This window comes from Spermophilus citellus (genome assembly GCF_964194105.1).
Source record: "Spermophilus citellus genome assembly, chromosome: 18".
NCBI lineage: Eukaryota > Metazoa > Chordata > Mammalia > Rodentia > Sciuridae > Spermophilus > Spermophilus citellus.
Window position 1 is genome coordinate 19695222 of NC_138200.1, and position 13176 is coordinate 19708397.

Below are 13176 nucleotides of genomic sequence, written 5' to 3' on the forward strand. Positions count from 1 at the left end.
ACTTCAAAGTCTTCAGATGTTGAGGCAGATGCAACATGGAAAATAACTCATTTGTCAGTGTTTCCACCTTTAAAAATCACAAACACTTTTACCTGGCCTGAAATTCCCAATTTTCTTCCTTTATTCAGTCCAACATCTACAAGAACATTGCTGGTCCCCTCAGATCCTCCACTGAAAAGATTAAAATGTTCTCCTGAAGTTCCAAAAAGTGCTTGGTGGGGATCCAGGCCCTTGTAAGCCAGTCCGTGTACATTATCTTTAGGTGTAAAATCCACAGGTGTGATGTCTTTGGGTGCAAAGGTCACATTATCAGGCAAGTAGTCATCATCTTCTTCCTATATCCATGTTTAAAGTGGAAATAATGTGAGTCACTGCATGCCACAAAATAAATCCATGAAATACTATATTAAAATGCAGTGATTAACTCCAAACAGAACAATTGCCAAACTCTCATTTATGCTGATACAAATGACTAAATCATGTCCCTGAGCAGATGACAGTAAGGCAAACAACTCCATTTTAAGAATCTGATCACGGAAGGCCAGGGATATAGCTTAGTTGGTAGAGTGCTTGCTTTGCATAAGGACCTTGGTTTATAGCATCACACACACACACACAAAGAATCTGAACATGGGGCTGGAGCTAGGGTTCAGTGGCAGTGCACTTGCCTAGCAAGTGTGAGGCACTGGGTTTGATCCTCATTCCTACATAAAAAAATAATAAATAAACAAAATAAAGACACACTGTCCATCTGCAACTACAAATTTTTTTTTTTTTTAAAGAATCTGAACAGACATAGGACATCTATGGTGCTGGTGTGTTGCTGAAAACATTACCTGACATAATCAGGACAATTTTAGAGTATGGGTATTTCATGGTAATGGGATGTGATATATTTATAAAGTTGTTTCTTGCCCCTAAAATTTCACAGTCATAAAGTAACAGGTTCTACTAAACCATACCTCAGAACCTTCAGAACTTCCAGGGGGTAATGCACAGCCATAGATTTTTACTCCAGGATCTGTAAAAGAGATTTCAAAGGCATTAGTCATGAGCAACTTAAAAAAACCCAACTTACTAACACTCTTCCCAGGTACTTGGCTGCACTTTAGGATCAGAGTAGATCCCAAGGGGACCATGAACTACACCTGCAGCCAATCAGTACCCTGACAGTAATGCATGTGTTTAGTGAATAACCACTCTGTACCAGCACCAGGGAGAACCAAAGAAAATGGCTGCAACCCTTGAAGAGTTCACTTAATCTAGCTGGGGGTACTGAGGACAGGGGAAAAATTAGAAAATAATGATAAACTGTGACAGAGGAAACAGGAATTTCCACACACTGCTGGTGGGAATGTGGACTACTACCATCCTTCAGGAAGCTATTGTGCATTACACATAAAAAGGCTAAATTTTACATGAATATTATGCTGGGCACAGCAGCATGCAACTATAATCTCAGTTACTTAGGAGGCTGAGGCAGGAGGATTGCCTCCTGACAACCTGGGCAGCCAATCTTGAAATAAAATTAAAAGGGTTGGGGATGGGCTGGGCGTGGTAGTGCACGCCTGTAATCCCAGTAGCTCCAGAAGCTGAGACAGGAGAATCACAAGTTCAAAGTCAGCCTCAGCAAAAGTGAGTCACTAAGGAACTCAGTGAGTCCCTGTCTCTAAGTAAAATACAAACAAAATAGGGCTGGGGATGTGGCTCAGTGGTTGAGAGCCCCTGAGTTCAATCCCTGGTATCCAAAAAAAAAAAAAAAAGGGCCGGGGATGTAGCTCAGTGGTAGAGCACTTATCTCATATGCATGAGGCACTGAGTTTGATCCCCAGCACTTCAAAACTAAATAAAATAAAATGAAAAATAAAAAGCAGGCAGGCATGGTGGCACATGCCTGTAATCCCAGGGACTCGGGAGGCTGAGGCAAGAGGATCACTAGTTCAAAGTCAGCCTCAGCAACTCAGTGAGGCCCTAAGCAATTTAGCAAAACGCTTTCTCAAAATAAAAGATAAAAAGGGCTGGGGATGTAGCTCAGTGGCTTAATGGTTAAGCACCACTGTGTTAAATCCCTAGTTTAAAAAACATGTACACCATGCAGCCTCATAATTTTTTTTTTCCACAACATGAAGCCATTAAAAAGCATGCTACAGAATTAAGGACAACCAATACACATACCTGGTTTTTGTCGGCGTGGCCTTCTCTTTACACGAGGACCAATTCCTTGTCCTTCCTTCCAACCCATTTTTCTTAGTAATTCAAAACCAACAGATAATCTAGGATAGCAATCATGGAAAATTAACTTCTTTTTATATTTGCAAAGGTAAAAAATAAGCAACATCTGAATTCTGGCCCAGCTCCCTGTTTTATCTCTGCCCGCCCCCTGATTTGCATCAGAATAACCCAGCCCTGTTGCTCCAGCTACAGCTGCCTAGGCTTGGGGAGCACGCCTCAAATGGGGAAGTCAATCAGATGTTCTCTCTCCCAGGTCTTAGGATAGGCACACAGGAATTCTACATAGTCCTTGTCAAGCATATGGCCTGGGAAACCATAAATGTCTGTGGCTGCCATATCAGGCCACGTGCCCAGAAGCAGAACAAGGTGTACAGAAAGAGGGGGTAGATGATGCAGACTGGGGAGAGCCCATAAGGCCTGTGGGGGAGGTGGGGGAAAAAAAGCTGCATCCCCAGCTCTTTTTTTTTTTTTGAGACAGGGTCTCCCTAAATTGCTAGGCGGACTTCAAACTTGCATTCTTGGGCTGGGGTATCAGAGTGCTTGCCTAGTACGTGTGAGGCACTGGTTTCGATTCTCAGCACTGCATGTAAATAAATAAATAAAATAAAGGACCATCAACACTAATAAAAGTATTAAAAAAAAAAAAACCTGAACTTACAATCTTCCTGCCTCAGTTTCCCAGGAAGCTGGGATTATGCATGTGTACCACCACACCTACTTAAAACCTATTTTCACTTAGACATCTAGTCAAGAAGATTTCTCTTGTTTGTAACTAAACTATACCTAATTAAGATAATCACACATATGCAAAGCATTGATGCCAAGAGCAGAACAGTCAGAATTAAATTCTCCTCACTTTGCTGGCGTTATGAGGTCATCAAGAAGAGTGGCTCCAGGAATAGGGGCCGTAGCTGCTGCCAACTGTCTGGCTTTCTCTCGTATTCTATCTTTGGTTTTGGAAGCAAAATCATCTGTGGTAACAATTGCTTTAGGTGCTATCCCAAATTCACTAAGATCCTTGGGAAAAAAAAAAAAAAAAGAAACAGAATTACATTATTTGGAAAATGGTTAAATATGATACATGGCATCGCTTTACTTCTTCTTAAAACTACAAAGTTTAGCTCAAGAACAGCAGAGTTAGCAGACTTCACACTGACTTTGAATCTCATCCTCACATGATGAAAGGCTAGTAGCCAAGAACAGAGCTCAAAAATGGCTGCTCAGTGGGGCCACAGACACCACTGAGCTGGAAAGACAGGAAGTAGGGGCCAAGGTTTTTCTCAACAATATTTCAAAGGTCGCCAGGCACAGTGGCACACACCTGTAATCCCAGAACTTGGGAGGCTGAGATGGAGGATTGTGAGTTCAAAGCCAGCCTCAGTAAAAAGGGAGGCACTAAGCATTCAGTCATTCAGTGAGACCCTGTCTCTAAATAAAATACAAAAATGGGGATGTGGTTCAGCAGTCAAATGCCCCTGAGTTCAATCCTCAGTACCAAAAAAAAGAGGTTGTACCTTTAAAAGAAAAAATTATATATATATATAAATTTATATTTATATGTAATTATATATTATTTATATATAATTTATATGTAATATGTATATATTTCAAAGGTCAGTGTGAAGGAGCAAAGCTTAGCATCACAGCCAGCAAGCACTTTAAGTGCCTATGTGCCAGGCCTTGAGTCCTTTTGCATTTTCTGGAGCAGATGCCGTGGCTGCCTATCCAACATCCATTGCCCCTTTCCTCTTTCCTTGTTAGAGCTCTGAAACTGACCAGGCCACAAAGCACTTTAGGAGTGGTGTGCCTAGTGTGGGAGAGGGCATAGTTAATGAATAGGGGTTCCTGTCTTATCTAAGGCAGTCATTTTGGTCCTGTTTTCCTTACCAGGGACAGCTTTAGGAATGGGCATGTAAAACAACTGAACTAAGACGATAAAGCCTTATAAACAAAGAGGAAATCAGACATTGGACTTTCTGGAGAGAGGGACAGTACGACAACCAGCCACACACATCCCACCACTGAACCAGCACTAAAAAGTTTTGCGCACCCACCTCTTCATCCATAAAATCTTCAGGACCAAGAACAGATTTGTCTGCTCTATTCTGTCGTGAAGATATGAAAGTAGAGGGTGTCCATCCTGGGGGGAAAAAAAGAGTTTAGACTTTTATGATCCTACATAATATTTTGGTTTATAGCTACATAATTAAGTAACATATAGAGACTTGAAACTCACAATAACTATAAACTTTCAGTTACTGCCCATCACATTGCTTATATAGACATAATTACTCAAACAAACTCAAATAAAGTTCTTATTAATCCTTAGAGCCCCTGTTGTCAAATCTTAGTGAATACAGTGAGGTCTCTCTGTAAGAATTAGAAACAAAAGAAATAAAATTCTGCTAGGCATGATGGCCCACACCTGTAATCCCAGCATCAGCAACTTAGCAAGACCCTGTCTCAAAATAAAAACTTAAAAGAACTGAGGTCCATCCCTAGCAGTACACACACACACACACACACACACACAAAAAAAAAAAAAAAAAAAAAAACTGAGGATGTGGTTCAGTGGTAGAGCACTCCTGGGTTCAAATTCCAGTACCACAAAAAAAGAAAGAAAAGAAACAATATGGGGTTGAGGGTGTAGTTCAGTGGTAGAGTACCTGTTCAGTATGAGCAAGGCTCTAGGTTTTATCCCTAGTACTCAAAAGAAAAACAAAAACAAAATAACAACAAAAAACACACATTATTTTAAACAATATGTAATGTTTTATACTATATAATGTGAAAATTTCAATTGATTTTTTTTTTCTCTAGGGGGAGAGCAAGTAGTAACCAATCATGCTGAGGTCCCTAGTGTTAGCAGAGCCACTGGTGATTCCCCAGATAGTTCTAAAGCAAGGCTGACTCCTTAACCTCCCTGACCCTATGGCCTCATCTATTAAACACCTATGACACCTGTCCTCCTTAGTCACTGAGTAAGGTGAGACAATCAATGATTAACTCAGTGAATCCTGGTGAGGGTACTTTGTACATGGCAGACACAGTATGAAACAAAGTCATTATTATGATTTAATCATCTGGTTAGAATGTATCCATTTTTCTCCAAAGTGGAAAAAAACTCTTTTCAAGGAACACAGGAGGGAGAGGGGTAGGTAAAAGGGGAGATCCTGAATTGAAATCAAATTCCATACTTGTATGTGTTTGTCGTGATTAACCCAATTACTATGTATAACTATAAAGTTATAATAAAAAATTAAAAAAACAACATAAATCTTTCATCTTCAGGTTGCAGTCAACAGACAACATGCAAGTCAACAAACATTTGAAGAATACAAAAGACTACAGTGTATACACCAAAATATTTAAAGAAGAACTTTTCTTTAAAAGGCAGGAGAGGGAAATCAGGATACTTCAGTCATTTGCTTTAGCAATGGAATAGCTGTGAGTGAAAAGATCATACCTTCTTTTGAGCCAACAGTGTTGAAATACCCGGCAGAGAACCCTCCACTAAAGGCTCCATGGAATCGTTTATACCTTCCTTTTTCATCTCTGACAGTCTGATCCTGAAGAGGAATTGGCTTCTTTGGTCTTTCACCTGAAGGGGGAAAAAAAAAATGTGTTTTGAATGAAAAGAAGAAAATGGTGAGTTAGAATTCAGGGAAAATGTCATAAAATGTCATTTCTTTCTTTCTTTTTTTTTTTTTTTTCCAAGTACCAGGGATTGAACTCAGGAGCAGAAGACCACTGAGCACCATCCCCAGCCCTATTTTGAATTTTATTTAGAGACAGGGTCTCACTGAGTTGCTTAGTGCCTTGCTTTTGCTGAGGCTGGCTTTGAACTGGTGATCCTCCTGCCTCAGCTCCAGAGCCTCTGGGGAAAATGTCTTTTCTTTCTATTTTTTTTAATATATTATTTTTTAGTTGTAGATGATCACAATATCTTTATTTTTATTTATTTATTTTTATGTGGTGCTGAGGATCGAACCCAGGGCCTCATGCATGCAAGGCAAGTGCTCTACCATTGAGCTACAACCCCAGCCCTCTTTTTATTTTTTTTAATTAAATTTTTAGTTGTAATTGGACACAATACCTTTATTTTATTTATTTTTACATGGTGCTGAGAATCGAACCTGGGGCCTTGCACCTGCTAGGCAAGTGCTCTACCACTAAGCCACAACCTCAGCCCAAAAGGTCATTTCTTAAACAACAATCTTCAATTCTTGCAACTTCAAATATAACTATTTCTTAAACAACAATCTTCAATTCTTGCGACTTCAAATATAACTTTTAAAATAAGCTGCTCTTTCTAGACTTTACTAGCTTATAGGGTCCAGAAAAAATATATTTTATCAAGTTTATTTTAGAAATATTGTATCAAAAATGCCCTGCTTTTCCTATTAAATTTCATTACAAAAAAATTATGGGCTGAGGATATAGCTCAATTGGTAGAGTGCTTGCCTCACATGCACAAGGCCCTGGGTTCAATCCCCAGTACCAAAAAATAAAAAAATAAAAATTATTAGGGAGGGTTCAAACAGCTGGAAGAGAAACCTCCTGGCAATGAAGAAGGCAATATGCTGCAGTGACACATTATTTGTGGAGGTTGGCCTTGAAATTTCGATCCTCATACTTCAGTTGTTTCCTCCTGCTGAGTAGCTGGGATTAGGTATGCACCACCACGGCTGGCTCTGTTTTCCCCAAGTCTTAGGGTTCCCTTAATTTCTGTGAATCTCTTTATTCCAGAGTTACTATTCTTTAAACTGATTCCTTTCTCAACTTTGTCAAAAAGAGCTGGGTTGTTACCTCACTCAAGCAAAAGGCACTTGATACACTTTAGCCTAGGCTAAAAATTCCTTAGATTTATGGTTTCAAGTATATGTCAAAAATTCCTGCCTAATTTTGTTGACTCTAATTAAAATTGCAGAATTCTGCATTTATTTAAACAGAACAGAAAACAGGTTCAGTGGTTAATTATGGGAAAGGGATTGAGAGTCACAGCACTGTGCACTTTAAAGCCAACTCCACCTTTACTGGTGCTAAACTTCAGTTAATTTAGCCTCCTCTCTGTGCCTCAATCTCCTCATCTATAAAAGAGAAATGACATTAATAGCAATAGCTCTTTCATAGAATGTGCAAATTAAATAATGCCTGCCTATAAAGTTCTCAGCAAGAAGAGTAGCACATACATGCCAGGCATGGTGGTGCACACCTGTAATCCCAGCAGCTCAGGAGGCTGAAGCAGGACCATTGCAGGTTCAAAACCAACCTTAGCAATTAGTGAGCCTGTAAGCAACTTAGTGAGACCCTGTCTCAAAATAAAACATAAAAAGGGCTGGGGATGTAGTTCAGTAGTTAAACACCCTTGAGTTCAATCCCTAGTACCAAAAAATAAATAAATAAATAAGTAGCATACAATAAATACTTTAAAATTACTAGCTGCTAATGCTATTATTATCATTATTACATACAATGTATAAGATGTGTTGAGGAGCACATGGACCACTGTTAACTATAATACTTAAGTCAGCTCCTACTTTAGTTCCCACATTTTTCTTTTTCTTTTTTCTTTTTCTGAGATGTGGTCTTACTATGTTACCCAGACCGGTTTGAACTCATGGGCTCTCGTGTGCTTCTGCCTCAGCCTAAGTACTGGAGACTACAGGTATGTGCCACCAAGCCCAGCTGCTCCTATTTTTGGAATAAATAATAGAAGACAAAAAGTAAAGGAGCTTCCAGCTTCATAGTCTTAAATTCTTATCTGTGGCTTATGAAAGTCCAGGTCATTCCTAGAGTATAACCTTATAGCAGGGCAAACAGGAGCTCAGGTTTGAAAATCAGGAGATCTGCTGAGTTCAAATCCCCCTATCCCACTATTTGTTAGTATTATGGTCTTGAACAAATTACTTAAACTCTCTAAACCTCAGCCTCCAAGACTATAAAATGAAGGTAACAATGGATCCCATCTTTGAAAAATGATAATAAGGATTAAGTATGTAGACAGATGAGCATAGTGTCTAACCATAGCTCAGTTAATATCAGCTACAATGTCTTCTTTTTTTTTTTTTTTTTTTACTCTAAAGAACCAAATTATAGCTTGGGCCCCCTAATCCAAGATGTTCAATCATTTCTTAGAAATGCAGTATACACTTCATTACCACATGTGCAACTGGCATGATTGTTGGCTAAGTTGGAACTTCTCAACATCAGCACTACTGACAGTTTGTGCTAAATGATAATTGTTGTGGGGAGATATCCTGGGCACTTTAGGATTTTTAGCAGCATCCTTGGACTGTAACACCAGATGCCAGTAGCAGCTCCTCCTAGCCCCCATCCCAATAACTGTAACAACCAAAACATGCCTATAGACATTGCTAATTTTTTTGTTGCTGTTGTATGGTACCAGGGATTGAACCCAGGGGTGCTTAGCCACTGAGTCACATCCCCAGCTACTTTTGTTTGTTTTTTGATTTGGGGGGTTTTGGGGGGAACAGGTACTGGGGATTTAATTCTGGGGCACTCGACCACTGAGCCACAACCCCAGCCCTATTTTGTATTTTATTTAGGGGTCTCACTGAGTTTCTTAGCACCTCGCCTTTGCTGAGGCTGACTTTGAACTTGTGATCCTCCTGCCTCAGCTTCCAGAGCTGCTGGGATTACAGGCATGAGCCACCCGGCCCTAGAGGTTTTTCTATTTTACCTTGAAACAGGGTCTCACTAAGTTCCTAAAGCCTCACTAAATTGCTGAAGTTGGCTTTGAATTCACAATCCTCTAGCCTCAGCCTCCTAAGCTGCTGGGATCACAGGCTTGCGCTACTGCACCCAGCTCAGATGTTGCTAATTGATGCCAGCTAAGAATACCTGGGCTAAGATAAGGGCAGGTCCTTCCAAGCCTAGGTACTATTCTTGCTCTGCTCTCTGTTCTTGATCTGGAAGGGAAGATACAATCTGCAGACAACTAAGTGGGACCTGTAGCAACAAATGATGAGGGTCAACCAGTGTGGCCAACTAGGTGCCACAGGACTCCTGAGAAGGCGCCATTTCTAGAAATAGTGATGGGAAAACTCCAGAAGGGAGGTGGCATTTTAGCTACGCCCTGTCCTAATTACTGCTAATAATAACAATGAATTCCTTCCATATCAGATATGAGAAATCATTTCATTTATTATACAATGATAAGGATACTGATTAAGTAACTGCCCTGGACTCCTCACTTAATAAGCACAAAGCTGAACCATATTTTAACTCTGTCTCCAGGCCAGGGATACCACCCACAACGTCCCTTATTCCTGGACAGAAGTTTACTGGAGGCCTTTCATTAAGCATCTTGGTTCTAGTCAGTGGAGTAGAAAACTAAACACAGAGACTAACATAAGAGACCTGCATGTTTCTGTGTTTCTGACAACATGAAGAGCCATATCAGCCACCCTTAGGAATGAACAGAATTTTTTTTTCAGAACTGGGGATTGAATCCAAGGTCTCTTATGTTTATGCTACATAAACACTCTACCACTGATCTACATACTGAGCCCTTTTTAAATTTTATTTTGAGACAGGATCTCACTAAGTTACCCAGGTTGACCTGGAACTTGTGATCCTCTGGCCTCAGTCTCCAGAATAGCTGGAATAACAGGTGTGAACCACCATGCCTGGCATGAGCAGAATTTGAAAGCTGCAGATAAAGATATGATTCCCAACAGAAGCATTGACATCCATCAGCGAAGAGGAGGTATAACAAGGCAATATTGAGCTGTGGGTGCAGCTTGTTGGGTATCTTGAGAAAGCAGTCCAATTGGACTAAAGAAGGGGGAAGAAGTGTAAGACAGAATCAGAAAGGCAGACAGTGTGGAGGATCTTGAATATGATGCTGTAGAGTGAACGGTATGTGCTGTGGGTGATGGAATTCACAGGTAGTTTTAAGGATAAGAGTCACAGCATCAAGGAGGAAAACAGAATGTGTTTGGAGATATAGGAGGTACAGAATGAGTTGGAGATGAGAATTAATTCTGGAACCAAGTGAAAATATCTTGGGAAAGAATAGGTAAGTACTAATGCCCTTTTCCTTTCATGTTGGTCACCATCACTAAGTTCCCTGGCTAACTCTTAACAAAAGTCAGGACCAGTGACTTTAATTAAGGTGTGGAGTCCCTCCTCTATCAATATTTGTCTAGCCTGTCACTAAAACTTCAAAGGCAGAGTAAAAGTGATTGTAATAGTGTTATATATTGTAAAATATAGTCAGAGTGAATTTACACTTCAAAGTGCTTGGAAAACAATGAACGGGATGTAGCTCAGTGGAATGTGTGCTTAGCATTACAGGAGGCCCTTGATTCAATCCAGCACAGAAAAAAAGAAAAAGAAAGGAAGCAGGAAAACAATGATCAATCCTCAAAAAAATTTAATACTAAGAAATTAAAGGATGTTTCTAGACCAGACCAAAAAAATCTACAAATTACATGTCCTTTCCTTCCACTTCGAATGCATGATTAGTAAGCTTCATTTCAAATTTTTTGTCCATCATCAAAACAAGAACTAGAGCCAGGCACAGTAGGTAACACTCATGTAATCCCAGCTACTTGGGAGGTTGAGGCAGAAGGATCCCAAGTTTGAGGCTGGCAACATAGTGAGATAGAATAAAAGGGATGGGGCTGATGTGGTGATGAATGCCTATCATCCCAGATACTTGAGAGGTTAAAGGCTAGTCTGGGCAACAGAGAGAGAACCTGTCTCAAAATAAAAAATAAAAAGGGCTGTGGATGTAGTTCAGTAGTACAGACCCTGGATCTAATCCTGAAAGAGGAGAAAGAGAAGAAATAGAAAAATAAAGGTCAAATAGTTGATGATGTAACAAGATGTCACTTGACAAGGAAATAGCCGTGAGACCAGAAATATAGAAATGATGGGAACAGATGCTTAACATGGCTGTAGTAACTTCACACATGCATGCTTAGCCCTTGTCATCTTCTTGCATAGCTAAGTTCTAACCAGTCTTTACAGGACCCCTATTCTGCCTCCTGAGGCTTTCTGGTTGTTTTGTACAGGATATTTCTCATCTATATCACATTTTTTAGAACTTGCAAAAATTTATGACTTTATTCTTTGTGGGAGACCAACCTTACATGTGACTGAGTCACACTCCCCGGCTGGGTGCTGAGGTGCTCAGTCGCAGAAATGTGGCAGAGCTTTCCCCACCCTTCTTGGGTTCGAGGGTCGGTGTCTCATGCATGGGTGTGTCTTGCTACAGCCCCATGGGTGAAGCTATGCTCACCTGTTCCTTTGTAATATAATCCCTTGCCCTGTTTAGGGTAGAATCTTCCATGGAAGTGCCTTGTGTGTGTCCCCTTCTCTTACTGTGCCTTTGGGTGTGGCCTACCTAGGTGTCAGTCAACCTGCTGACAGTGGACATCATGAAGATAGACTCAGCCCCCAGAAACCTGACCCCTTGCCTCATTTGAATAGCTTCTCCTCAATAAAAAGGGTCAGCGTGTGCTCTCGCTCTCTCTCTTTCTGTGGACCCTTAAGCCAGAGGAGCCGTCGCAGCGACCCCAAAGAAAAAGGTATTTGTGTCTCTTGTGTGGTTATTTTGCGCAGCCCAGTTAGCCCAGTTTAACTGGAGTGACCCCTGAGCCTTTTAGTCACGAGAACAGAAACCTGGCAATTCTTTACTAGATTTGACACTCTCCAATACAGAATAGTCTCCAATGAAGAATAGTCAAGAATGATGGAATACCAGTGATACCTGGTCTATTTGGAGAAGAGCTCTGAAAATAATGGTGAGACTGAATTTATCACAGAACTGGAGATACTGAGTGTGGAACAGAGATGTCTTAGAGGAAACAGAAAGGCTGTCTTCAAACATTAAGAAGCAATTAAAAAACTAGCCTTTCTCTGCCTTCTATAAGCTGAGGGCAAACTGGGCATGGTGGCACACACTGTAATCACAGTGGCTAGGGAGGCTGAGGCAGGAGGATCTCAAGTTCAAAACCAGCCTTAGCAACTTAGCAAGGTTCTAAGCAACTCAGTGAGACTCTGTCTCTTCATGAGATATAAAAAAGGACTGGGGTTGGGCGCAGTGATGCACACCTGTAATCCCAGCAGCTCCAGAGGCTGAGACAGGAAGATTGTGAGTTCAAAACCAGCCTCAACAACAGCAAGATGCTAAAAGAGAAACCCTGTCTCTCTCTCTCTCTTTTTTTTTTTTTTTTTTGGTGTGGGGGGGGGATACCAGAGATTGAGCTCAGAGGCACTCAGCCACTGAGTCACATCCCAGCCCTATTTTGAATTTTATTTAGAGACAGGGTCTCACTGAGTGGCTCAGTGCCCCCCTGTTGCTGAGGCTGGCTTTGAACTCCTAATCCTCCCGCCTCAGCCTCCCCAGCCAAGCATAGCAGCTGGTATTGTAGGTGTGCCCCACCGGCCTAGGTCTGGCTCTGGCTCTGGCTCTATTTCTAATATTATTCCACCTTTGACTTGGAGAACAGTCTGGTTGAGAGTGAGAAAGAGTGAAGCAGGGAAATTAGCATTTAAAAGGTCTGGAGACAATGCCTCTGTACCGTTAATACCAGTAATAGGGGTTGGCTGAGGCAGGAGGATAACCAAGTTTGAAGCCAGCCTCAACAACTTAGTGAAGCCCTGAGCAACTGAGCGAGATCTTGTATCAAAACAAAAAATAAAAAGGGGTGGGGATGTAACTCAGTGGTAAAGTGCCCCTGGGTTCAATCCCCTGTATCAAAACACGCACACACATCCCTCCATGTTTAAAACCCTCCAATGGCTCTCTTAAATTTAATATAAATTCCAAACTCCTTACCATACCAAGATGCAGCCCCTGCCTGCACCTCTGACATCACCTTCTGCCGGTTTCTCCCTGGTGCTGCCTGTTCCACCCACACCAGCCTGCCTGTCCCTCCATAGACTAAACTGGCTGCCCCAACAGGGCCT

The 13176-nt window shown here is 41.1% G+C and overlaps 1 protein-coding gene across 5 annotated transcripts in view; it reads right to left on the bottom strand.

Annotated features, from left to right (window-relative positions):
- The window catches only part of GPATCH1 (G-patch domain containing 1), a 44711-nt gene that overhangs the window by 31018 nt on the left and 517 nt on the right, over nucleotides 1-13176 (bottom strand). For all 5 annotated transcript variants that reach the window (XR_014019541.1, XR_014019542.1, XR_014019543.1 and 2 more), the window contains exons 2-7: nucleotides 5699-5833; nucleotides 4287-4372; nucleotides 3089-3249; nucleotides 2176-2273; nucleotides 963-1021; nucleotides 93-335 (exon numbers count right to left, since the gene is read on the bottom strand). Coding sequence is in view for 2 of the 5 variants with exons in the window: in XM_081273093.1 (XP_081129219.1) it covers nucleotides 93-335; nucleotides 963-1021; nucleotides 2176-2273; nucleotides 3089-3249; nucleotides 4287-4372; nucleotides 5699-5833 (782 nt within the window). In the remaining 3 variants the exon portion in view is untranslated. The remainder of the gene's footprint in view (nucleotides 1-92; nucleotides 336-962; nucleotides 1022-2175; nucleotides 2274-3088; nucleotides 3250-4286; nucleotides 4373-5698; nucleotides 5834-13176) is intronic.